Here is a 26,787-nt window from a genome sequence, read left to right as displayed (position 1 = left end):
CCATCCACCCTAGGTTATTTATTGTCTGTTTACCTATCATCCATCTATCTATCTATCTATCTATCTATCTATCTATCTATCTATCTATCTATCTATCTATCATCTATCATCTATCATCTATCTATCTATCTATCTATCTATCTATCTATCTATCTATCTATCTTACAGTGTCTATCTATCTATCTACAGTATCTATCTATCTATCTATTTACAGTATCTATCTACAGTATCTATCTATCTATCTATCTATCTATCTATCTATCTATCTATCATTTATTTATTTACAATATCTATCTACAGTATCTATCTATCTATCCATCTATCATCTATCTATCTATCTATCTATCTATCTATCTATATCTATCTATCTATCTATCTATCTATCTACAGTACCTATCTATCTATCTATCTATCTATCTCTATCTATCTATCTATCTATCTATCTATCTATCTATCTATCTATCTATCTATCTATCTATCTATCTACAGTATCTATCTATTTCTCTATCTATCTCTATCTCTGTCTATCTGTCTGTCTGTCTGTCCATCTATCTATCTATCTATCTATCTATCTATCTATCTATCTATCTATCTATCTATCTATCTATCTATCTTCTTCAGCAGTTTTGGGAGTTATATTGTGTTGACATCTGTTCTTGTCCCTAGTTGCAAGGAGTACAGATCAAAAACATCTTTGAATCCGAGGTGAAGCTGATGAATGAAAATGACAGTTTAAGGTAAAACAGTTCTGGGTTTAAAAAAATAAAAACCTTTGAGCAAGATGGGAAAAAATTTACTAAGTAGAATGCTACTTTAGGATTCCAGCCTTCCCATGGTGCTCCCATCACCATATAACTAAGTCTACCCATTTTGCTGTTGGTTGACCTCTTCTCTTTCTTTCCATCTTTCCCAGTATTTCAGCTTTTTGCAGAGAACTACATCTTTGCGTTGATTGATTGATTGATTGTGTGCAAATTGATGTCAACTTTTAAAGGCTACATAGATAGTTTTTCTCCATAACCATCTGTCTCCAACCTGGTCCTTCAGTCCTTCCAATGGCACACTATAACTGAGTCCATCCCCTTGCTGTTGGTCATCCTCTTCTTCTCTCTCCTTCTCCAGCATTGTAGACTTCACCAGGGGGTTAGGTCTTCACATAATGTGCTCGCATTTCCTTAGCTTACTTTTTTTTTTAAAAAAAAGAAATCTTATTGTCTTCTAGGGAAATTTTGGAGCGATACCCACTGTGGTTTTGTTTTCACAATGGGAAAGTTCTGAAGATCTTTCCCCAGAAGAATGAGTCAACTTGGGCCCTAAACATCAAACGGGGTGTTCTGAGTGGTCTCCAGACATCATCGTTGGGAGCCGCTGCCAACAACAGCGTGGAAGAGGTGAAGCTCTTTAAAACACAACACTGAGTTTAACCCATTCATAAGGCTGTGAGTTTGGTAACCTCATATTCCTATGTCCCATTGCTATCACTGTTTATATCTCAGCTTTTAAAAAGCTTTTTGCATTTTTAGAAAGAGGAGGGCACTGGGTGAACAAACCAATGCAACATCCCAATTACAATGTCAGTAAGTGTGACGCATTGATAGGTCCAGGGTTGGGCTGCTGGGGGTTCGCGAGAACCTCTAGCTAAGATTCTATGCAGTTCGGAGAACTCCCAAATCCCACTCCTGGCTGGCTATGCCCACCCTGCCCCGCCCCTCCCAGGAGTCCCCATGCGGCCTGTTTTGGATGCAGGTAAGTGCAGGGCACATGCAGAGGCTCGGAGAGGGTGAAAAATGGGTCTACTGGAAGTTCGGGAAGGCCGTAAACAAGCCTCTGGAGCCTGGGGAGGCTGTTTTCACCCTCCCAGAGGCTCAAGGAAAGCCTCCAGAGCCTGGGAAGGGCAGAAATGCCTCCCGCCCAGCCATGGCCATGCCCACCATGGCCACGCCCACCCAGCAACTGGGTAGAGAACCCTTTGCTAAAATTTTTGAAGCCCGCCCCTGGATAGGTCTGATGGGAGGCAGCCAGGACAGTGAAAGATAACTCAGATTAGTCAGCCTGACAAACTGGATGGGGTTTATGGCCCAGAAGTGTCTCATTCCTGCGCTATCATTTTAGTACCATTTCTCACCCATCTCCTTTATTTCTGCTAAGCTATGGGTTAGAACCGTGATGGAGAACCTATGGAATGCGTGCCCAACGTGGTACACAAAGCCATGTTGCCCGGCACATGCGGCCTTGCCTGTTCGTCTTCCGGGTTTTTGGCGCGCATGTGTGTGTGACAATCAGCTGTTCTTCGCACATGTGGCAGTGCCAAAAACCAGTGTGCGCATGCACCCTGGCCAGCTGATTGTCAGGTGCGCATGTGCACCAGAACCTGGAAGTTCAGCTTTTCCGGAGCGCAATCCCTTCACACACATGGCAGTGAGGCACCGGGCAGCTGATCGTCGGGCACACATACGCGCTAGAACCCGGAAGTTCGGCTTTTCCGGAGCGTGGCCCTGACAAGCACGCATGTGCGTGCGATGTTTCCACATGACCGGTGCTGTAAAGATTCGCCATCACTGGGTTATTATTACGTTTTGGGTAACTAAGGTATCCAAAGCAATCCTGACTTTGTTTTCCTTACAAAGGAAAACAATACTGGACAGACACTTGTGTGAAATGGTACAGGGACTTCTGCTTAATCAGGGGGCTGGACTAGAAGACCTCCAAGGTCCCTTCAATTTATTCAATTTATTCAATTTTATTCAAGATCAATTCAATTTATTATTATCTTACCTATTGTGACTTCAGGTGGATATTTCAGGGAAATGTCCCACTCAGTACCAACAGAAAGGTTCGGTCCTTCTGAAGATGAAAGACTTCAACTTGTGTTCTCACCATTTTTCTGGATTTACTTCTCTGAAATCTGTGGCTCTTCCCAATGCATCGGTAACTTTAATTTTAATTTTTTTCCCCCTGTTAATTGTGTCCTGCTTTGGGGTGGCTTTTAGCAACTGTGATGCCAGTTAGAAATAGCATCCCTAAATGAAAAAATAATTGCCCTCCATTTTATTATATCTGAAATGGTTTTGATTACAAGAGCCGAAGTGGCACAGTTGTTAGAGTGCAGCACTGCAGGCTATTTCAGCTGACTGCTAGCTGCAGTTCGGCAGTTCAAATCTCACCAGTTGAAGGTTGACTCAGCCTTCCATCCTTCTGAGGCCAGTAAAATGAGGACCCAGATTGTTGGAGACAAGAGACTGACTCTGTAAACCGCTTAGAGTAAAAGTACTATGAAGAGGTATATAAGTCTAAGTACTATTGCTATTGATAATAGATCTTCATGACTGATCCATTAGATCACGTGTGTCTGCTTCACCCCCAGGAGCAACTTCTGTCTTCCAAACTTGAATGTATCCAGAGATTTGAGGAGAAAGGGATCCTTGCGGAAATCAAATGTATGGAGTACCACCTTGTTACACCTCCTGCAAGGAAGGGCAGTGGAGTGAAGATGCAAACTCGGACAGACTTGAAGCTCTTCCGAACTGAAGCTCATAGTATATCCCAGGAAAAAGGTTGGTTGATGCCTCCAAGCAAGAATAAATTAATGGGATGACTGTGGCATGGCCAACCCTACTATTGAGTAGAGCCAAAGAACGGTGATTTGTTACTGCTTTAATTCACTGTCTCTGGACAGTGGTTAGCGGATGTTGCTTCTCCTTGGATCCCAAAATAAAACAGGTTTGGTACTTCTGGTCGACCCTGAAGCTGACGTATGTATAGCCATATTTTATTGTAAAAAGGTAAAGGTAAAGGTTCCCCTTGCACATATGTGCTAGTCGTTCCTGACTCTAGGGGGGCAGTGTTCATCTCCGTTTCTAAGCCGAAGAGCCAGCGCTGTCCAAAGACGTCTCTGTGGTCATGTGGCCGGCATGACTCAACGCCAAAGGCGCACGGAACGCTGTCCCCTTCCCACCAAAGGTGGTCCCTATTTTCCTACTTGCATTTTTTAATGTGCTTTCGAACTTCTAGGTTGGCAGAAGCTGGGACAAGGAACGGAGCTCACCCCGTTTTGCGGCACTAGGGATTCGAACGGCTGAAACTGCCGACCTTTCGATCGACAAGCTCAGTGTCTTAGCCACTGAGCCACTGCGTCCCTATTTTATTGTAGTCCTTGCCTATTCTTTTCTTAGCTTTCTTTAATGATGCTTCAGGCACGCCGCGTTCTAGCAGTAGAAATGAGGGTTGTAGAGATAAGGGGGGATGCTGTGGTTAGTTGGCATTCTTTCCCGCGGGAACTGAGAAGGTGCTTGCAGCTGGCAGAAGGTGGAGTTTGGAGTCATCGAACGATGGACTATGAGCTGATTAGAGATTGTGACCATGAGTTGGGGTGGGGGAGGGCGTTTCAAACTTTTGCTTTTAGTGGGTGAAATTCCAGAGTGAGGTCAGATTCGGAATTACACCATGACCTTGCCAATTTGATATGTTTCTAATAAAGAGATCTTGATGAAATATGGAAACCTTGGATTTTTTTCATTCTGGGGAGATATTACTTGGAACCTTGACACTTCCATTCATCAAGGAAGAAGAATGGAACTTACTGTTCCATATTAGGGAACAAACATCTTTGAACGATGCTTTCGGTGTAAAGTAATGCTGGTTTCATTTCTCTAGTACCCACTAGTGACATCTATGAAAGCAGCCTGCTCTATCAAAAAGAGAAAATGGCACCATTGTCCAAAGAGGAGGAAATGGAAGAAGTAGCTAATGTTCTTCAGAAGCTCTGCATGAAACCTACCATGGATACCGAGGTAGTTTATTGAATTATCATGATTGGCCACACAGAGTACCCCAACTCATACCTTCAAGATTGCCTTCATCCCTTTCCAAATAAAATAAAATAGGTTGGGCAGAAGTTCTCTCCACAGTAAAGGTAAAGGTTCCCCTCGCACATATGTGCTAGTCGTTCCTGACTCTAGGGAGTGGTGCTCATCTCTGTTTCAAAGCCAAAGAGCCAGCGCTGTCCGAAGATGTCTCCGTGGTCATGTGGCCGGCATGACTCAACGCCAAAGGTGCATGGAACGCTGTTCCCTTCCCACCAAAGGTGGTCCCTATTTTTTCTACTTGCATTTTTTACCTGCTTTCGAACTGCTAGGTTGGCAGAAGCTGGGACAAGTCACGGGAGCTCACCCCGTTACGCGGCTCTAGGGATTCGAACCGCTGAATTGCCGACCTTTCGATCGACAAGCTCAGTGTCTTAGCCACTGAGCCACCTCAGTGTGCATGCATGGAAGCCGCACATGTGAGCAAAGTTCATGCACGGAAGGTCGTGTGCATGCGTGGAGGTGCGCTCACATTTTCAGTGCTGGGCGAACCGGTAAGTAAATTATGTAGACCCCACCTCTGGATCACATGACCCTGGGACACTGACATGTGAGTCAGTTGCCAAGCATCTCAATTTTGATTAGGTCAGGGGTCAGCAACCTGTGGCTCTGGAGCCGCATGTGGCTCTTTCACCCCTCTACTGCGGCTCCGTCACTCAAAATATGTGTCACCACCGACAATGTGCGGCACCCACCAGCATACGATTTATTGAGCTTTTCAACCCCCGGGAGGCCAACCATGGATAAATCCAAGAAAAGTTTCAGAAGAAAACAGAACATTTAATTCAACTACATAGGCTAGTTTTGTGGCCGCTCAAGAAATAGTCAGGCACGGGAAGGGTTTTTGTGGCTCCCGGTGTTTTCTTTTCTGTGGGAAACGGGTCCAAATGGCTCTTTGAGTGTTTAAGGTTGCAGACCCCTGGATTAGGTGATCATGGGAACGTGGCCATGGTTGTGTGAAAAACATCCGTAAGTCGCTTTTCTCAGTGCTGTTGTAACTTTGAATGGCCACTAAGCAAACTCCTGTAAGTTGAGGACCACCTACATTTTCCCTTTATCCTGTGTCGACCGCATCTTGTAGGCCTAGCCATCTGTGTTATATTTCTCTGCTCCAACTTACTCTCCTTATCTCCAAATCTGCATCCTTTAAAAAAAAAAAAACCTCCTCTTGTTTAGGAAGAGGCTTATGGGAATTGTCCACAAGATCACCTTGGAAACCCTGTCTTTACCAGCCAGGCATAGTCTCCCTTGTCCCCTGCTATTATTATTATTTTTTGCTTTCAAATAGGGTGAGATTATACAGGCCATTCAGGCAAGCAAAACAAGAATGAAAGAAGCTTGGGAGGAATCTCCCTCGTCCCCCATTGAAAGCAGAGGAGGAAATGCTTGTCACTCAGAGGGGAGCCTCTATAGAGCTGCTGCCCACCCATTGTAGGATCAGATTGAATGTAAATGGGATTAAATAATGGGCTGTGAATTGAGCAAAAAGGCAGACAGGGAGAAAGAGGAAGCTATAGAAAGGGAGGTAGGAAAGAAAGAAAGAGTTGGCTTGGGGGGTGGGAACTCCCTCTGGGTTAGATTCCCCTCAAAAGGGACAAGATTTTGGGTTCACTTCTTCTTTCATTGCTGATGCTGCTGTAGAAAAGCATCAGTGATACATAGCTTAAAGGCAAGAATCCAGAAAGCTTGTATTTGTTCCCTTATTTAGCCTTTTAATGGGCTGATTGTGTATCATCAACGTGTAGGAGAAGAATGGCAGAATCTGGGGGCATGTAGGAGATGACCAAGCTGAGCCCAAGGGAGGGGTCAAGCATGCCATGCCCACAAGAGATCTCAGTCCAATCTACCTTGGATTCTGTTGACTCTTATCTACCACCAATTCGCCTTGACCATAAACAGTTCCCATTCTTGTTTAGAGGAAGCATGGAATAAACTTATTCCCATTTTGGATCTAACCAGAGGTGCTATTCAGCAGGTTCTGACCAGTTCTGGAGAACCGGTAGCGGAAATTTTGAGTAGTTCGGAGAACCGGTAAATACCACCTCTGACTGGCCCCGCCCCCATCTATTCTCTGCCTTCCGGGTCCCAGCTGATCGGGAGGACATGGGGATTTTGCAGTAACCTTCCGCTAGAGTGGGGGTGGGAATGGAGATTTTACAGTATCCTTCCCCTGCCACGCCCACCAAACCATGCCATGCACACCAAGCCACACTCACAGAATTCCACCACTGGATCTAACCCTGATTCCCTATTTCTTGCACCCGACAGGGTGAGCGTTAAATGAGAGATCAACCTAGAATCCCTACATAGCCACAAGTGAACTAAGTCCACCCCTCCTCCCTTGAGTGCTGTTGACCCTTATCTAACTCTAAGCAGATGCTAACTATTAGTGGAGGAGGTTCCTGTGCACAGTTTTTAGAAATAAATCAGTTTGAGTCTTTCTCCACATGTGGACTTGGTCTTTTGTACTGACATCAAGTAATTATTGACTGAAACCAATCACTCTTCTCTTCTCTAGAATGAAACATCCCCAACTGCTTCTTTAGATGTTCTACCAGTGTATCCATCAACATTATAATTGAATCTATTCACCTTGTTTCTACTCATTCTCTTCCTTTTCCTTCTACCTTTCCCAGCATTATAAATTTCAAGACAGCTAGGTTTTGGAAGATTCTATTAATGTAGCTTTAAAATAAAATAGAATCAGCTCATCCGGTTGTGTTTCCTATCTGATCTACAGTACTTGACATCAATCTTCAAGCTTGAAAGTACAGATCTACCATCGTCTCTTTCACAGTCTGAGAAACTAAGGAGGTTCCTTCCAAGCTTCTTACCTAGCCCATTATTCAGTTGCAGGCTATGCTTTCTCTTTTCTGACCATTCCCTAGACAGCATTTCTTTGCTCCTTCTCTCAAGGTCTTTCGCACATACCATCACAGTCATGAAGAAAACTATAATGAGATGGAGTTATCAGACCTGCTTTCAAGACTTCATTTTCCTTTCCAGCACTTTTCTTAGTCCCTTGAGAATACATCCTTTCCAACACATGGTTATGATGTTTTGCATTTCATCCAATTTGGTACTGGGAGACATTTTCCAGACTACTGATTTTTAAATGTATTAAACCCTAATCCAGGTCCTCTTTTTCTCCGCAGCCTACAGATCTGTTCCTGAATTTGGTGTTTGCACTTCGGCAGGTCTCCACCGATGCCTTGATGGACCTGTGGAAGAGTCCTTCTTCCAAATGTCAAGATAACTGGTAAGGTGGCTAAATATGGGCCCAGAAGTAACTCAGAAGAAGGCAACATGGAACATTTAATTAAGATTTATCAAAGTCAACCACAAGATCTCTCACTCTGCTCCACATAAATGGGTGTTTACACTTAGGGCAGGGGTCAGCAACCTTAAACACTCAAAGAGCCACAAAGGTCCTAACCAGAAGCCCCCATTCAATTCTGGAGCCAACCAGAAGTCCAGTTCCCCCATCATAGTCTCCTCCTAGCATGGCGCCCTTTTTCCTCTGCTGACCGGAAGTCTGGTTCCCCTACCATAGAGTCTCCTCCTAGCACAGCGTCCTTTTTCCTCTGCTGACTGGAAGTCCGGTTCCCCTACCATAGAGTCTCCTCCTAGCACAGCGTCCTTTTTCCTCTACCTGTCCTAACCGAAAGCCCTATCAATTGTGGAGCTGACCAGCAACAGGGAGCCACAGCAGAGGGATAAAAGAGCCACACACGGCTCCAGAGCCACGGGTTGCTGACCCCTGATTTAGGGCAATAGATACTCTACCTATTGATGCAAAAGAGATTTATCTAATTTCATGTCAAAAACACTTCCAGATATGTTCAGACACACAGAGTGCAAGAGAGTTGAACAGGTCCTTTCATGCACTTTATGCCAAGCCTAGTGCTCAGAGCTACTTTTCCTCCTAAGCAGTAGATGGTTGGGTCGGTCCCCAGAGGAATTTGGTAGCGTCTTACTGAGAGATCTATTTAGTGGAATTTCATGAGGAAAAAAACTCAAGGAAGAGATAACTGAATTATTTCTGTTATATCAAATACTGGGTATGCCTAGTTTAATGAAAACAAGGACCAGTCATACCACTTGTCCCATACCTTAAAAGTGGTATGATTGGATTAAGTGAAAAGAAAGTGGATAAGGATATACTTAGTAAAGAGTGAGTTTTAAATTAAGAACTGATAATTGGGAGTGTATTTCCATGCTTATTTCATATAAATACTAACAATGACTTCACCGTCATGAGGATGAATGCGGGACTAGGTTATGAAATATATAATGTGTAGAGGAGAAGAATATATATATAGCTATGTAAAAGAATAGAAATGAAATGTCAGTTACAAGATATGTGTCAGACTGTTTGGCTGGGAAAGGTGAGTCTTGTCCATCTGTCAGACTGCGGTGCTATCTCAAAATTAAATGAATTTCCAAACTGCCAATCTTTAAGGAAATCTTTCTTTAATTGAGCTCAGCCACTGGATCATGACTCCGCATGGACAAGACTGACCTTTTGCCTCCCAATTCCTCCTTTTCCGATCCCCAAATCTCTGCTTCTCATTGGCTGTCTTCCAAGTCATTCTTCAGACTTCTTTTCCTCGTCATTTCACAGGAATGTGCCCCCTCCCCTCATTTCCACGACAACCGGGCTTCAAAGGAATTTAGCAGGCAAAAGTTTCAGAGTTTATCTTTCGCTCTCCTCTGCCCTCTCTCTATGCCAGCATTGCAACGCTGACATCATGATCTATGTATATGAATATTTTATTATGGTTTTAACTGTTTTTATAATTGTTTGATAATTTAATAAAGTTTGCTTATTAAAAAAAAAAGAAAACAAGGCCTAGGGGAGACATAAGAGAAGTGTTCCAATATCTCAGGGGCTGCCACAAAGAAGAGGGAGACAAGCTCTTCTCCAAAGCACCTGAGGGCAGGACAAGAAGCAGTGGGTGGAAACTCATCAAGGAGAGAAGCAACCTAGAACTAAGGAGAAATTTCCTGACAGTGAGAACAATGAATCAGTGAAACAACCTGCCTCCAGAAGTTGTGAATGCTCCAACACTGGAAGTTTTTAAGAAGATATTGGACAACCATTTGTCTGGAATGCTATAGGGTTTCCTACCTAAGCAGGATAGGCCTAACGAGTCTCAACTCGACAGACCTATCAATCTATCAGTCTCCACCTAACAACCAACCTAGCAAACTGTCCATGCTTTACATACCTCAATTGCGTTACCGTTCTCACGTTTCTTTCAGGCGGCCTCTCTTGGATGCCCTTCCCTTTTGTGCAACCGAACCCTGCGTTGTCCTGATGGAAAAGCTGATTCTTTTGCAAGAAGTAGATGAGGACCGCATCGATCGTTTCCTGAGGTCCCTCGCCTTCATCCCAGAGCCCACTGCAGGCATGATGGATGCTTTAGCTGTAAGCAGGATAACGGATGGCTTGGTTGTGGCTGCTTGGGCAGATGTATCAGCTGTACTCACATAAGAGACTAATCTAAAAACCAAGGTTTAGAAACCAAAATGGGTAAACCAGAATCATCAGGAAAATCACATGTTGTATGAAGCAGATGACCATTTCAATCCACAATAAAGTTGGTTGGATGGTTGTTTGTTTGATTGTTTGGTTGATTGGTTGGTTGGTCCGTCAATCAGTTGGTCAGTTGGTTGGTTGGCTGGCTGGCTGGCTGGCCAGCCAACCAGCTGGTTGGGGCATACTGAATGATTTATCCAGTTTACTGTATATCTTAAACAGTACATATGGTTTAACTTTTATCTGAAAACCTAGTCATAGGTACAGTATAGAATGTATATTTATTTTATTTTATTTATTTTATTAAATTTCTATACCGCCCTTCTCCCGAAGAACTCAGGGCGGCGAACAGCCACGAGATAAAACACATAAATACAAAAAATTTAAAATGAATTAAAAACGAATTAAATAATTTGGCTGAATTTAAAATACCCCATAATTTAAAACAAATTAAAATTTACATTTAAAAAGGGGAGAAGATTTAGACCAGGCTAGCTTGATGGAATAGGAAAGTCTTAAGCGCGCGACGGAAGGTGCGCAGATCCGGGATCCTCCGTATCTCCGGGGGGAGCTCGTTCCAGATCGTAGGTGCCCCCACAGAGAAGGCTCTCTTATATAAATATAATTATTTATCTAAGGAACAACTAATACAATGTCCCGTAGATATTTTGGATGTCAACTTTTATCATTGTACACCTGTGTTCATAAGATGGTATTCATTTCCTAAAACTCACGTATTTGAACACATGGCTATTTTTAATTGTGATAGGATCGGTTTTCTTGCTGATTATCGATAGGTTTATTGTTTTAATGCTGTTTCTGGTTGTCCAATGTTGTACACCCCTATCAGCTAGCTTTGTCAGGGGTGTGCAGGTATACGTTTGAAAAATAAATATATAAAGAGAGAATCAATTTGAGAATCAGAACTTTAGCCCATATGTCAAAAGCATCAAGGCTCAAACTTAAAGAAAGGAGGTAAAGAATAGAGACATTTCTGTTCAGCTCCTGGGTCCCTCCAAATCTTTATAATTGATTAAGTTTGGTATCAGATACCTTTCTTTAGGTACCACCATTCGTCTATAGTATACAACCCAGTGTTTGATCTTCTGCCATGCTCTCCAGATTCTCTCTTGAGGTTCTTCACTACATTTGTCTCCAGGTCTTAATCTAACTTGATTCCCCCACCCCCCAATTATATAATATAATGGATTTATTTTCCTATCTCTCTCTTGTTCAGCCTCTGTTGGAGTTACCCAAAGAACGGCAAATAGCATTCTTAGGATTAACGTCTTTGCTGCATCACTTCTGCTCCAAAAGAACCAACTGCGATCAAGTACCAGCAGTACTGAGGATTATGAAAATTCTGGGAAGACGCTTAGGAGGGAAATGTGCCAGGTCCAAATCAGAGGGAACTGCTCAGGTAGAGTCTTGTGTTTGGTTAAAGATGAAGAAAAAGAATTCAATTCAGTTCAAACCTTTATTGTCAATGCATAATATGCATATAATGAGATTGGATGAGCCTCCCTTAGTGCAGCCTTCCCCCCCCCCAACACAAAATACCATATTTTTCGGAGTATAAGATGCACCGGAGTATAAGACGCACCTTAGTTTTTGGGGAGGAAAATAAGAAAAAAGCTGATTGGGGGTATTCCGCCAATCAGCTGTTCCCAGAGGTGAATTTTAGCAACAGGTTCCTTGGTTGTGAGCTCTGTGCCTTGCTTTTTTTTTTTTTTTCTGCCTCTGAAACTTCTGAAACTCTGTTTCAGAAAAAACTTTTTTTTCTGCCTCTGAAAGCCTCCGAAACAGAGCTCTGTTTCAGAGGCTTTTTTTCTGAAGCTTCTTTCAGAGGCTTTTTTTCTGAAGCTCTGTTTGGAGGCTTTTTTTCTGAAGCTTTGGTTCTGAGGCTTTTTTTCCTGAAGCTCTGTTTGAAGGCTTTTTTTCTGAAGCTTCTTTCAAAGGCTTTTTTCATTTCTATTATTTTTATTTTATTTTATTTTTATTTGCGGGATGCCTCACTCAACTTCACTTTGGCTTCTCAGATGGAACTGATCTTAAATGCAATTGGAAATGCAGGGCTGGCGGCAACGTCTTTGACAACACCCTTGAGTTCCTGTGCGGTGCTGAAAACCAACCCAACTGAAATCCGGCTGGCAGCCATTGAAGCTTTCCGGCGCATCCCCTGTGCAGCCAACGTAGGTGATGTAGAGTTGATTGCCTATCCCATTTTGAATAAAATACAACATCCGCGTGGTAGAGAAAAAAAGGAGCAAATGAGGTGTTAAAGACATGACTGCTGGATCTGAATATAGGGCCACAGGATCCAACTCTCTTCCTATTCATTGGATGATCCTGGGATCTAGTATTATGAAAGTGGGTTCCTACAGTATTGCTTTACTTTCTTCACTAGCTTTTGATTTTAGCTAAAATGCTATAATGGTAACAATGGTTATCTTAACATGGTTCTTTAAGAAGCCATTCATGGTTTGATTGTTAGATAATAAGGACTCAAATCGGACATAGATCTAAGCCATGATTTTCAGACCCCAGTGTTTGAATTTCCACAGTGAAAGCCCAAATCCTTAGAGCTTAGCTGATAGGTAAACCAAGTTGTTATAAACTTTCCTCAGAGGGAAAGTGGATTCTAGCTTTGCAATTGTATTAAGTCATCCTTACTCTTTTCCAATTCTATAACACTGTTTTGATGTGAGCAGAACTGAGTGCAATATTCTAAGTGTAGTTGTACCATATGTTGGTTAACTTCTCTTCTCTTCTCTTCTCTTCTCTTCTCTTCTCTTCTCTTCTCTTCTCTTCTCTTCCCTTCCCTTCCCTTCCCTTCCCTTCCCTTCCCTTCCCTTCCCTTCCCTCTCTTCTCTCTTCTCTCTTATTATTTCTTATGTCTGATATTATCTTACCTTACCATCTTATCATCATTTCCTTACTTTACTTTAAAGACTTTACTTGAAATTTTCAATTTCCATGCCATGTTTTAAAACCTAGGATTCCCCCCCAAAAAAAATCACTTACAAAGGCATAATTGTTTTTTAGGACTATGGTTACCATAACCTGTATGTTTTAATGACATGTTATGAAATAAAGGGCTGCTTGACTAACACCTAGTACAGTGATGGCTAACCTTTTATGGACCGAGCGCCCAAAGCGCGCGCAAACCCCCAAAATGCAACGGGCATGTGCCCCCCGTGCATGCGGCCCCGTGCATGCATGCAGCTCCACATGCGCCCTGATCCCACGCATGCGTACAGCCCCCTCATGGGCCTGACCCCCATGCATGTGTGTACGCCCCACACATGCACCGCCCCCACATGCACATGCAACCCTGCACATGCCCTGCCCCCGTGCATGTGCACATGGCCCCTACACAAACGGCCCGCCCCTCGTGCATGCATGAGTGACCCCCTGCATGCGGCCTATGCACGGCAGAGACCCAAAGTCCAGTTGGCAAGTGGGAGGCGTGCGCTCATGCGCAGCAGAGCTGAACTGGGGAGACGGCTCGCGTGCCCACAGAGAAGGCACTGCGTGCCAGAGGTGGCACACATGCCATAGGTTCACCATCACGAACCTAGTTGTTGGTTTCTTCTGCAGAAAACAAGAACTATTTACATTTGAATATCAAGCCTTCATAAAATCTTGTACTAAGGCTCATTGTTAACTTTCAGATTTGGGTTAATGTCAGGGTTCCAAGTAACACCCCCCAAGGAAAGAAAACTCCGAGGCTTGAAGTTCCTCAAAGTTCCATTTTATTAGAGATGTCATATTGGCACATCTGGGAAAACCCGAATCTGAAAGTTTCCAGGTTTTCCCCACCCAAAGGAAAGTCCAAGTCTGTGTGGGCACCAGCCCTCTGGAATGAGCTGCCCCTAGATGTGCGTATGATCCCCGACCTGCGCACCTTTCGCCGCGCCCTGAAGACCCTCTTGTTCCAACAAGCCGGGCTGGCCTAACATGAATATGAATTTTAATTGGGTGTATGTCAGTTTTTAATTTGTGGGCCAAATTTTTGTATTTTTGATTTTAATGGTTTTTAAATTTTGTGATTTTATGTGTTTTAATATGGCTGTACACCACCCTGAGTCGTTCGGGAGAAGGGCGATATAGAAGTCTAATAAAAGTAAAAAGTAAAGTAAAAGTAAAGTCCCTGCCCAACACCCACACGTCCTTCACAAGGTCCAATCCAGGGGTGGGTTCTAACCGGCTTTACTACTGGTTCTCTTCGGTCGTGCACTTTGCGCGTGATCGCCGTGCGCGTGCTCGGTTTGCTCGCCCGCGCGCCAAACTTGTGCTTTGCGCAAATGCGTTGCAAATCTGCCCAGCTGAGGTGCGGCAATCCGCTCTGCCGCACCTCTCAGTTGGGCGAAAAAAGAAGAAATATAAGGTCGGCATAACACCGGGGCGGGCGGGAGGGCCCAGCTCCCGAAGACAGAGAACCGGTTCGATCATGTCATATCGTCACCACTACTGGCTCTCGCGAACCGGGCCAAACTGGGAGGAACCCACCACTGGTCCAATCAAAGCACCATCCCAACTGGAGATGCCTCCCAGTTCCAGCCTTCCAGGTGCAGGGCATGATGTCCTTGACTCTCTGAGAAAGGAATGTTATTATGACTACATATCACCCTAGCTCTATACAATCCCCCCTCCCAGTTTCCCACAGTAGTAAATGTGGCAGGCCTGAAGATCCAAAGAAAAAGAGGGCTTCCAGGCCTGACAGGAGGTTGTTGGGAAATTGAAACGAGATATGAATAGATGTGACCAACATTTGATAAACTGTTTCTTTATCCTATATTCTTTCATGTTAGCGTGCTGTATTGCTCCGTCTGTTTCAAACCTACGATGAGAACGTTGAGATCAGAATTGCTTCGTATCTTATGGCCATGAAATGTCCTAGCAAAGACTTATTCAATCACATTAAATGGACTTTGCAGGAGGAGCGATCCAGTCAAGGTAAGAGGAGGTCTTTCCCTAGATATTCCCCCACCTCTGGAAGATTCGGCTATCATCCTAAGTGCAAGAATTTGGTTACAAGCTTCACTGAATTGTAAGGGACCTATTTATGAATAAATACATGATTGCATTATTTAGGCTGCAAACCAGGGGTGGGTTCTACTTACCTTTACTACTGGTTTGCAACAGAGCCGCGCGGCACAGAAGCATTTTCATGACATCAGAGTCAGTGGGCAGGGCCTCCCACCGGTTTTACTACCGGTTCTATAGAACCGGTGCGAACCGGGGGCAACCCACCACTGCTGCAAACATATCCGTATATAATTGGGAGAAAGTGCCATGGAACTTGATGGGACACTACTTATAGAAAGACATGCTTAGAACTAGGTAAAGGTAAAGGTTCCCCTCGCACATATGTGCTAGTCATTCCCGACTCTAGGGGGCGGTGCTCATCTCAAAGCCAAAGAGCCAGCGCTGTCTGAAGACGTCTCCGTGGTCATGTGGCCGGCATGACTCAACGCCAAAGGTGCACGGAACACCGTTCCCTTCCCACCAAAGCTGGTCCCTATTTTTCTACTTGCATTTTTTACGTGCTTTGGAACTGTTAGGTTGGCAGAAGCTGGGATAAGTAACGGGAGCTCACCCTGTTACGCAACACTCGGGATTCGAACCGCTGAACTGCCGATCTTTCGATCGACAAGCTCAGCCTCTTAGCCACTGAGCCACTGCATCCCCATGCTTAGAACTATAATGCACAAAGCATCTGTGGATAGGTTATAGGTCTGTTCACCTATCTTTGTTAAACCTCAGCTTGATTAAACAGTTGACTGAATAATCTGCAATTTTCTGGCTTTACTTAGTACAGAAAGCCACACACTATAGTTGATGAAGAACAGTGCCTGAGTTTGCCCCAAATATTCATCCTCAGATAATCAAAATACATGATGGATTATCCCGATGTAAGAATCTGGTCATAACATTTTAGATTTTTGCAAGATGAAAGTAACCGTAGTAATTCAGCATCTCTGAAGTCATCAATGTAATGATGTATTCCACAACGGGTTTAACTTCTGTTTTCCCAATAATTGAACTGTATTTTCTTGTTTTGTGTGTGTGTGTGTTTGTATATATTTTTGGAGTGGGCTCTTTTGTCTGGAGTCATCTTTCTGAGCTCTTAAGAACAGAAGACCCACTAAAACAGCATCTTAGGAAGTCTCTGCCTGAAGACATCATTCCCAAGGAATTTGATTGGGAAACGTGGAAATTTTCTTCCTACACAGATGTTACCTTCCACTCAGGTAGCTAAATGCATTAAGCACCATGTTTTAAGATGAATGAATGAATGAATGAATGAATGAATGAATGAATGAATGAATGAATGAATGAATGAATGAAGATTAAGTCCTTGGGTTTTTATGCATTAACTCTTAAGCCTTGGGCAATACACAATGACCAATAATTGACTGCTTGAGCTCTGGCTTGAATCACATTTCTTCAGACATCTGAAATTATCTCTAGATCTTTTTTTCAGTTTGTAAAAAAAAATATATGCGGTCATCGTGTCTGCAGAATCTGAATGTTATTTCTGAATGTTTAGAACCTTTTTAAATACAGGTGTTTTCTACCTGTGTAGAAAAGTTGAGTCACTTCATGACTCAATCACATATCTGAAATGTGAACCTGCATAATGAAGATGCACAGTTTGCTTGCTTGTTTGTATGTGTCAGAAGCAACATCAAATTTCAAATATAAAATAAAGGTTAAAATATGTACAAGTAAAACAAATCTTGCCCAAACACCAGCAACATTAATTGTGTTCAGTCGCACTGCCATGAGGTCCTGATCTAGAATATGTCCTGCACTGATCAAGACACAAAGGGCAGATATATACCGTGTTTCCCCAAAAATAAGACCGTGTTGTCAGGGTTCCAGCCGATGCCCTAATAAAAGCAGGAACCTCAAGCCAGTTTTCAAGAAAAATCCAGTTGATAATGAGGAGCGCCATGTTGGCACGGACCTAGTGAAGCCAGCTCTGACCCCACTCAGTTCGTGCCATGCCTCTGACCTTGTTTTCCCCTCCCCCCAAGGTGTGTCATCAGTCACATTCCCCAATGAAGCAATTTCGCGGGTCGTAGAAGTCACTCCATCTGGCCGTTACTTGTTTCTGTGGAGATGGCCTTGACCTTGGCCAGCTGGGATGTGCGTTGTTTTGACTGAGGTGCAAATTCCTTGATGCAGCTGTGAGGCTCGATCCCCCCCATCCACCTGCCAATGGCAACTTGTGAGCAGGTCGGGAAAGCTTCGCGTGTTGACACGTGTCTTACATTAATTTTTGCTCCAAAAGATACATTAGGGCTTATTTTCCAGTTAGATCTTATTTTCAGTGAAATACGGTACTAAATGCATCTGTCTGGCTGATGATCTTAACTAGGTCTTATTTAGGGGGTAGGGCGTATATTACGAGCATCCTGAAAAAATCATGCTAGGGCTTATTTTCCAGTTGAGTCTTATTTTTGGGGAAACACGGTATATCTGTTGTATACATACTGTAGTTGGACACTTCAATAAGACAAGTTTTTCTTCTAACTGATATGCTTTGGCAACTCTTTCCATTCCAGCGATGGCCAGTGGAAATGCTGAGGCCCAGGTCATCTTCTCACCTGCTTCTTTTATCCCACGTTTGATCTTGACCAATTTCACAATCCATCTGCTGGGACGGGCTATCAATCTCTTAGAGGCAAGTGACCTGAAGGACACATGAACCAGTTATTAGGCATAATAACTGCGGGTAAATTTGACACGTGCAAGAATCCAGATTTCTATTCTTAGGAACAGAAGAAACTTCTTTATCCCAAGTCAGGTCATTGATCCAACCATGACGAGAATCCCCAGGCTGATGTCCCTCCCTCTCGATAAGCAGCGGTCAGTTGGCTTTTACCCAGGGGTGGGCTTCAAAAATTTTAGCAAGGGGTTCTCTGCCCAGTTGCTGGGTGGGCATGGCCATGGTGGCATGGCCTTGTCAGCCTCCTGCACCACGGTGAGCCTCTGGGAGAGCGAAAATGGCCTCCCCAAGCTCCGGAGGCCCTCTGGAGACCAGAAACCTTCCCAAACTTCCAGTAGGCCCATTTTTCACCCTCCCTGAGCATCTGTGCACGCCCTGCACTTACCTGCATCCAAAACAGGCTGCATGGGGACTCCTGGGAGAGGCAGGATATCAACCAATTCCATGGAATATGTAAGATGGAATCAACCAATTCCATCTTACATATGCAGAATTAGAATTCACCATTTCAGTTTGAATCTTTTTTGTATTTTGTTGGTGGTCATTTTCCCCAAAGCTAGAAAATTAGTTTTCTGACTACATATGGATGTATTGAAAATATATTGTAAGCCACCCAGAGTCTCTGAGAGAAAGTGAAATTTTCATAAATAAATAAAGTCCATGAATTCAGGTCAAGAGTAATTTTTTTCCCCCTAAGCTAGACTCATAACAGAGTCTTCCTAACATGTTTGCAAGAATTTCAGCAAACTATCTGGAAAAAAAAAGAAGTTAAACTACTTCTTCCCACTAGCGCTGATTTATCTCTGGAGAGAAATAAATAAGGCAGAACTTTTCATAATTTATTTTTAATAGCTCTTCTATTATCAGGCAAAGAGAGAGTTCTTGTTGTCGATGATGGGTGTATGGCAAGTGTTTATTTATGCAGCTGTCTCCTGAACAATTACCAGTCAAAACTTTCATATAAAATATCACACTAGCCAATATAAAGTGATAATAATAGCACCAAAAGACAAATGAGTATCAATTATAGTAATTTGTGTACTGATGATAATAATAAACATGAAGCATAAAATCAGAATAACTATAAAAACTATTGAAATTGTTTTTCAATCGTTCTAAAGGTTTTTCAGGGATCTGACGGATGCCCTAATTAAATCATGAGCCTCGAGCCAAGCTTCAAAAGAAATCCAGTCATTTATTAGGAGCTTCATGTCAGCACGCTCCAAGTGAAGCCAACTCTGACCCCACGTAGTTTACGACCCAATCTTGACCCTGTTTCCCCCCTCCCCCCCAGGATGTGTCATCAGTCACATTCAACAAACGGAGAAATTTCACAGGTTGTAGAGATCACTCCCCTCTGGCTGCTGTGGGTAACCCAGGGAGACATCCTTGAGAGAGATATGTCTGGAATGTGCTTTTTTTTTGGCTGCCATGCTGCTTCGCCATTTTCCCATCCCCCTTGCCTATGGCAACTCGAGAGCAGGCCAGGGATGCTTTGCGAGTTGACAGGTTTCCTAAAATGCCTGAGAAAATAAAAATACCTTCCTTTAGTGCTGAAAGAAAAGCATTCAACCAATGTCATATTACTATTGAATAAACCCTTTCATTGATGGTCCTTCTCATGTGATGGGGTCAGCTAGGAAAGCGTATAGAACCTCAATGGCAAAATATGGAAGTAAGCAAACAGGTAACTGGTCTACCAAGCATTTAGGGGGTTTTTTTAACAAAGGAAGCCAACATGGTTCTTTAGTTGAGGCAGCAGAATGTCTGAGCTTGTGGCCTTCTAAATATCATACAACCATTTTTTTTTTTTTAGGTTGGAGTCAGATTGGAGAATTTGGAAGATATTGTCCGGACATTTTTTGACTTTCAAGACACCAAAGGAAGGCATGTCAAGCCAGAATCTCCCATGCAGATGGTGAACAAGATTCCTCAAAATAAGCCATCATTCAAGCAATTCAATTTGAAAAGTCACCTACCTAAAGGAAATAAAACTGCACTGAGAACAGAAAGTGATTGTCCACGTGGACAATACCAGAAGATTAATGGTTTTGTGAAAAAGGTACGTTAATGTGTCATCTGTGGGTATTCGCTTGTACCATTCAGGATCACCTACCGTATATCTGCACAAGGATTGTCTTGGGAGAGTTCCCATGTCTGAGTAGCATCTCTCTCTCTCTTTCTACTTATGCTTCAGTTCACCAAAAAAATGGGGAAGAAGAAGAAGCCCAAATGCAAACTTAGTCTCAAAATCTTTGGAAATGAGCTGATGATTCTTGACTGCGGCGATCTCAGAAGCCAAGCAAAACATTACTATTTGAACCTGGCGGAGCTAACGATGAAAGTTTTGAAGGTAAGAGTACTGCGATTAGTGCAATCGTTTCTAAATGGCGATCTCCAAGCCTCTGGCACGGTTAGAAAAGTTCAGTAGTGAAGGGACATAGTAATAATAGAACCGGTAGAATTAGTGGGACATAATAGTAGAGTCAGTAGAATTGGTTTGACTTGCTGTTTTGCTTCTGTAAGAATTGCTTTGCTAAGAATTGGAATTGCCTCTGCCATTTGCTTCTACCGGTGATCTCACCTCTGTGTTGTTTTTCTGTACCACTCTGTGCCTGGTGGATATCTCAAGAAGCGGAGTTGCTATACACCCAGCTTCTTTCTGTTGCTAGGCGCTCAGCCCCCCTGCCTCTGCTCCTTGCTACACAGCCAATGCAGGACTACAGGAAAGGCATGGGCCAGGGGGCCAGAATTGGGTATTAAGCTAATGCCTCTGAAGGTATAAAAGGACGCCATACCTTCCGCAAGATGTGGCCTTTCCATATACATGTCTCTTTTGTATGTGTTTGGAACGGTTTTACCCAGTATTTTGTTTCTGGCCATAAATAAAATCTGCTACTTTTTGCAAGCCTCATCATGAGTCTCTCTCTCTCTGGAATTCTGGTGACTCAAGTACATTTTGGGGCCTTACAGTAGGACAACCATCAAACTTCTTGAGAAGGTTCCTTCCACTCTGCTTCCCCACTTCCAGCATCCGTACCTGACTGTAGTAGAGAAAATAACTCCAAGTCATGTTAAAAATTGGTATTTTATTCAGTGGTGGGATTCAAATAAATTAACAACCGGTTCTCTGCCCTAATGACTGGCTGGGTGGGCGTGGCCATAGTGGGTGTGGCCAAGGGGTATGAAGGCAGCACTCGGGCTCATGGTAATATGCTATATGCTAACTTTGTAAACCGCTTAGAGAGGGCTGTAAAGCACTATGAAGCGGTATAGAAATCTAAAAAACAAATGCACCTTCCTGGGAGCAAAAATCGGTCCCGGGAGGGGGGGGTTGCTGCTCCTCCCACACCCTGTTTTGGGCCTAGTAGGCCTCCCTGCCGCCTCCTGGGAGACATAACGGGCTGTGGAGGGCCTGTTTTCCACCTCCCCGGACTCTGGAGGCAGGAAATAGGCCAATTTTCGGCCTCCCTGAGCCTCTGGGAGGCCCGTTTTCCACCTCCCCGGGCTCCACGTGTCCCCTGCACTTACCTGGGATCCAAAACAGGCTGCATAGGGACTCCTGGGAGGGGAGGGGCAGGGTGGAGCGGGGCCAGCCGGTCATCGGAACTACCAGTTTGCCAAACCGGATGTAAAATTAACATCTGGTTCGCCTGAATCGTTCCGAACCGGCTGAATCCCATCTCTGATTTTATTGCTTTATGCCACTACATGAGGCCCTCCCACAGGTTGGTTGACTTATCATCATTTTTACTAACTTCCCCACAGGGCCAAGAAGTCCAGTGGAATAAAAGATTGAGTCTGGCAACAGAAGAAGTGCTGTTTCCAACCATCTCAGGGTTTCCTGTCCTCCTGGGTTTTAATGCTTCGGCAGCTGTCAACCTGACTGCCAGAGGAGACACAAACTTCAAGAAACACAACCATTTCTTCATCAATGGCTACCTCAAGCCAAGGTAGTGAGCTTCCAGAGTTGTGTTTTCTTTCCAAATACTAATTATCTTCATTATTGCATTATTTCCAACCCAATACAGGTAGTCTTCAACTTACAATCATTTGTTTAGTGACCGGTTGAAGTCACAACGACACCGAAAAAAGTGATTTAGGATTGTTTTTCACACTTATGACCATTGCTGCATTCCCACAGTCATGTGATACAAATGCAAATGGCCAGCTGTCCAGAAGGAACATAAACCCTTCCATTCCACACCATCCAGTCAGAACTGAAGAAGCTTCTTGGATGAGAAGCGAAACGTCTTCAAAGAAATTCCAGAAAGTCCAGTTACTACTTGAAAAAGCACTTTTGGGACAACCATGACTGAGAAGCTCCATAAATACTTGGCAACTGGTTCATATTTATGACCATTGCAGTGTTCTATGGTCCCAGAAGTTTTGTGAACTTCTGACGAGCAAAGTCAATACGGAAGCCAGATTCATTTTACAACTAAAACTAAATTAACAACTGCAGTCATTCTCTTAACAACTGTGACAAGAAAGGTTGTATAATGGGGCAAAACCTCACTTAACGACTGTCTCGCAAACATAAAATTTGGGCTCAATTGCAATCATAAATTGAGGATTACCTGTAGAAGGGTTGGAAGAGAAATTATCTCAAAGACTTGAGACGCCATCAGCCACGTAAAAACATTTTTTTAAAAAGACATTTAAACTCTGTATCGAACTCTTACAATGAAATCTCTTCTTCTCTCTATAATTTGACAGTGTTATCCTACAGATTTCTGCCCAGATGGGAACTGTAGGAGTTCTGGGGAACGCTGGCTTGAAATGGTCCACCATCTTGAGATCCTTGGCCAAACTTGATGGTGGAATTCAGGTGAAAAAAGGGAAAGAATTTAAATTTTTTTGGAACACTCCCGAAGACGCTATGGAAATTCTACATTTCAGGTAAAACAGACACAAAACACACAGAACCAGGATCAGTCAAATGTTTCTGGAATCTCAGCTCATCCTCCAGGCAACGCAGGGAGTTTTGTGGTGATGGGAATTATGCTTAAAATAAAATATTCAGCTTTCCAGGAATCGATCCAGGCACTAATAAAATTTTATTTATTTTATTTATTTATTTAGTTTATCAAACATGCATAAGATAACAGATATAAGTATAAACATGATTATGAATGCAGGAAATGGGTATGAATAAATGGAGACAGTAGGACAGGGATGGTAGGCACGCTGGTGCACTTATGCACGCCCCTTACAGACCTCTTAGGAATGGGGTGAGGTCAACAGTAGACAGTCTAAGGTTAAAATTTTGGGGGTTTGGGGAAGAAGCCACAGAGTCAGGTAGTGCATTCCAGGCATTGACCACTCTGTTGCTGAAGTCGTATTTCCTGCAATCAAGTTTGGAGCGGTTTACCTTGAGTTTGTATCGATTGTGTGCTCGTGTATTATTGCGGTTGAATCTGAAGAAATCATTGACAGGTAGGACGTTGTAGCAGACAATTTTGTGTACTATGCTTAGGTCAGACTGTAAGCGGCGGAGTTGAAGGTTGTCCAAGCCCAAAATTTCAAGCCTGGTGGCATAAGGGATTCTGTTGAGAGCAGAGGAGTGGAGGACTCTTCTCGTGAAATACCTCTGGACTCACTCAATTGTGTTAATGTCCGATATACAGTGCGGATTCCAGACAGACGAGCTGTATTCGAGAATTGGTCTAGCAAAGGTTTTGTATGTCCTAGTTTGCAATACAATATCACCGGAGAAGAAGCAAAAATAAATAAATAAAAATGAACTACATCAACCGAAACTGAAATGATGATCAAGTGTGGTGAGACACTGCTATTTATGTAGGATAATTATGTGCCAAATAGTCACACGAAACAGCTTTGGTGATTCCTGTGTATCAAAACTGTTCAGTGAGCTGCATTATAAGAATTCAGATTCTCTCCCTCTTTTACAGCTCTAAACTCTACGTTACTGCAAGGGAGAAAACGAAAACCAGTGACCATTTTCCGGGCCAAACTGAACTTTGCACCAGCGAGGAAGGTAAGCTAACTTGTAAATTTTGCACCCATCACTTTCCAGTGTCGCATTTTGCAGAAAAATCAGAAATGCTTTCAAGGCAGATCCTTTTAAACCATCCCCTGTTTTAAAGTCACTTGCAACATAACGCTGCAGGTAGAAACTTCACGCAATCTGGAAGCGATGGTCTCATCACGAGGCATTTTGCACAAGGCATTTCCATCTTAAGAACAAGATATGGCTGATAGATGCTCAGAATCTTTTTGTTCTGATTTAGGCTCCCTTAACAAGCAGGAGGAAGGAATTGGTCGCCGCAAAGCCTCTTTTATTTACACGACTGTGAATTACTTTCATTCACAGTCAGCAAGGCTTGTCCAAACAGTTTTTCAAAGGAATATTTCTCAACACACCTTATCTCGTTTGGCAAGCTGCCACGTAACTTGTTTCCAACCGTAGTACAAAGCAAAACTTGGAACAGAGTCTCTCAGAGTCACGGAATGAATGAATGAATGAGCCAAAATTATTTAATTTGATTTTATTCTACTTTTAAATTTTGTATGGATGTGTTTTATTGTCTGGCTGTGCACCGCCCTGAGTCCTTCGGGAGTAGGGCGGTATAGAAATCGAATAAAGTAAAGTAAAGTAAGTAAGTAAAGAATTGTTTCCTGCAAAAGCTCACTCCCTGTTCGTTCCTCTTTAATTTCCTGTGGGAGGGGCCAATCACCTTCAAGGTGTGGCTTTACTCCTGAGTCGACCCCGCTTTCTGAGTTCTTGTCTTCTGGCAGCTCTGCACATGCGCACACTGGGAACAGGCTCCAACTGTTCCTCTGCCTCACTGCTGTCTATCTCCCTCTCTGCCTCCGATGCAGAGCCCTCGTCTGAGCTTTCCCTGGTCCCCAGGACTGGCCCAAGTTCCTCCCCGACCTTCTCAGTGTTCGACTCTGCTGGCCACTGGTGGGCCACAACAATTTTCCTGGACAAACGACACCAAAGAATGTCCTTCACTTTTAAAAATTGTTTTCTTCTTTTCGGTTTTAACGGCAGCGTCGAAAACTTTTGGCTGGCAGCTGTGTTCAGAGGTTTTTCTCCCTGACGACAAGACCAGCAGCTTCGTTCTTCCCTTCCCTGGACCGGTCAAAGTCGCCATTATGCTAAGAAAGCAGGACAGAAACCTACAGCAGTATTTAATAAAAGCAGCATATCATTATGTTGCTCAGGTCTGGTTCTTAACTTCTGTCTGGTTTAGAGATAGACAGGTAGACAGAAACAACAGGTATAATGCTAAGAACTCATTCTTGTTGGACAGATAGTCCTTGACTTAAAACCATAATTGGAACCAAAATTTCCGTTTCTAAGCCACACCTGATTGTATAACTGTTGGCTTGTTGTTAAGCAAATCGCTTCAGCTGTTAAGTGAATCATGAGGTCGTTAAGCAAATCTGGTTTCTCCTGTTAACTTTGTTTGTCAGAAGCCGGTTGGAAAGGTTGGGAATGGCAATCACATGACCCTAGGATCAGTCGTGAAATCCAATTTTTTTTTACTACCGGTTCTGTGGGCGTGGCTTGATGGGCGTGATGTGGCTTGGTGGGTGTGGCTTGGTGGGCATGGCAGGGAAAGGATACTGTAAAATCTCCATTCCCACCCCACTCCAGGGGAAGGATACTGCAAAATCTCCATTCCCTCCCTACTCCACAGGAAGGATACTGCAAAATCTCCATTCCCTCCCCCCTCCAGGGGAAGGATATTGCAAAATCTCCATTCCCACCCACTCCAGGGAAAGGATGCTGCAAAATCCCCATTCCCTCCCCACACTGGGGCCAGCCAGAGGTGGTATTTGCCGGTTCTCTGAACTACTCAAAATTTCCACTACCGGTTCTCCAGAACCTGTCAGAACCTGCTGGATTTCATCCCTGCCTAGGATGCTGCAACCATTGTAAACATCTGTCAAGCACCCAAATTTTGATCATGTGACCATGGGGATGCTATATCAGTCATAAGTGTGAAGATTGGTTTTAAGTCATTTATGTAAGTGCCATTGTAATTTCAAATGGTTGCTAAGCAAATGGTTGTAAGTCGAGGACTATTTCTATAGTTTGCAACCTATAGTCAGTTTTGAAATTCACATTTTGAGACTTCATTTGGTATTATTGGTCTTATGACGTGTCTTTCTTCTTCTCCAGAAAAGTTCTTGGATTCCAAATGAAGCCGAGCTCCATTTCTTTATGGGGAGTCTGGAATCAGAGCTGAAGAGAAATGTGGCTTTTGATTTCCACTGGAACATCCCTCAGAAAAAAATCAGAATTGAATTCATCAAGCTGAAGACAAAAATGCTACTGAATGGTGAGAACAACTGAGGACCAATTAGAACTTCTTGGTGTCCATCTTTGGGAGATCTAAGTCATCACCGTACATGAAGCATAGAGCTTCTAAAATTTATTCTTCAATGCTGTGTAGCATATTTATTTAGGTTTCTTCTTCTTCTTCTTCTTCTTCTTCTTCTTCTTCTTCTTCTTCTTCTTCTTCTTCTTCCTCCTCCTCCTCCTCCTTCTCCTCCTCCTCCTTCTCCTCCTTCTCCTCCTTCTCCTCCTTCTCCTTCTCCTTTCCCCTGCCCTTTCTCTTTCCCCTAATCAACAACATCATCATCATATGATCCTCATCTCCTGC

General features: G+C 43.4%; 1 protein-coding gene across 1 annotated transcript in view; it reads left to right on the top strand.

The window, feature by feature from the left end:
• The window catches only part of APOLTP (apolipoprotein lipid transfer particle homolog), an 86,925-nt gene that overhangs the window by 5,787 nt on the left and 54,351 nt on the right, over nucleotides 1–26,787 (top strand). The window contains exons 4-22 of the mRNA XM_087878599.1: nucleotides 667–737; nucleotides 1,223–1,391; nucleotides 2,791–2,928; nucleotides 3,365–3,554; nucleotides 4,654–4,790; nucleotides 8,018–8,121; nucleotides 10,128–10,293; nucleotides 11,642–11,824; nucleotides 12,444–12,596; nucleotides 15,219–15,363; nucleotides 16,503–16,661; nucleotides 17,982–18,100; nucleotides 19,962–20,207; nucleotides 20,343–20,498; nucleotides 21,914–22,098; nucleotides 22,865–23,047; nucleotides 24,061–24,146; nucleotides 25,167–25,339; nucleotides 26,304–26,463. Coding sequence (XP_087734725.1) covers nucleotides 667–737; nucleotides 1,223–1,391; nucleotides 2,791–2,928; nucleotides 3,365–3,554; nucleotides 4,654–4,790; nucleotides 8,018–8,121; nucleotides 10,128–10,293; nucleotides 11,642–11,824; nucleotides 12,444–12,596; nucleotides 15,219–15,363; nucleotides 16,503–16,661; nucleotides 17,982–18,100; nucleotides 19,962–20,207; nucleotides 20,343–20,498; nucleotides 21,914–22,098; nucleotides 22,865–23,047; nucleotides 24,061–24,146; nucleotides 25,167–25,339; nucleotides 26,304–26,463 — 2,923 coding nt within the window. The remainder of the gene's footprint in view (nucleotides 1–666; nucleotides 738–1,222; nucleotides 1,392–2,790; nucleotides 2,929–3,364; nucleotides 3,555–4,653; nucleotides 4,791–8,017; nucleotides 8,122–10,127; nucleotides 10,294–11,641; nucleotides 11,825–12,443; nucleotides 12,597–15,218; nucleotides 15,364–16,502; nucleotides 16,662–17,981; nucleotides 18,101–19,961; nucleotides 20,208–20,342; nucleotides 20,499–21,913; nucleotides 22,099–22,864; nucleotides 23,048–24,060; nucleotides 24,147–25,166; nucleotides 25,340–26,303; nucleotides 26,464–26,787) is intronic.

Source organism: Pantherophis guttatus, chromosome 14, assembly GCF_059756535.1.
Source record: "Pantherophis guttatus breed Tessera chromosome 14, ASM5975653v1, whole genome shotgun sequence".
Taxonomy (NCBI): domain Eukaryota; kingdom Metazoa; phylum Chordata; class Lepidosauria; order Squamata; family Colubridae; genus Pantherophis; species Pantherophis guttatus.
The sequence above is the reverse complement of the archived record's forward strand: the minus strand, read 5'-3'. Positions and strand labels throughout refer to the sequence as shown.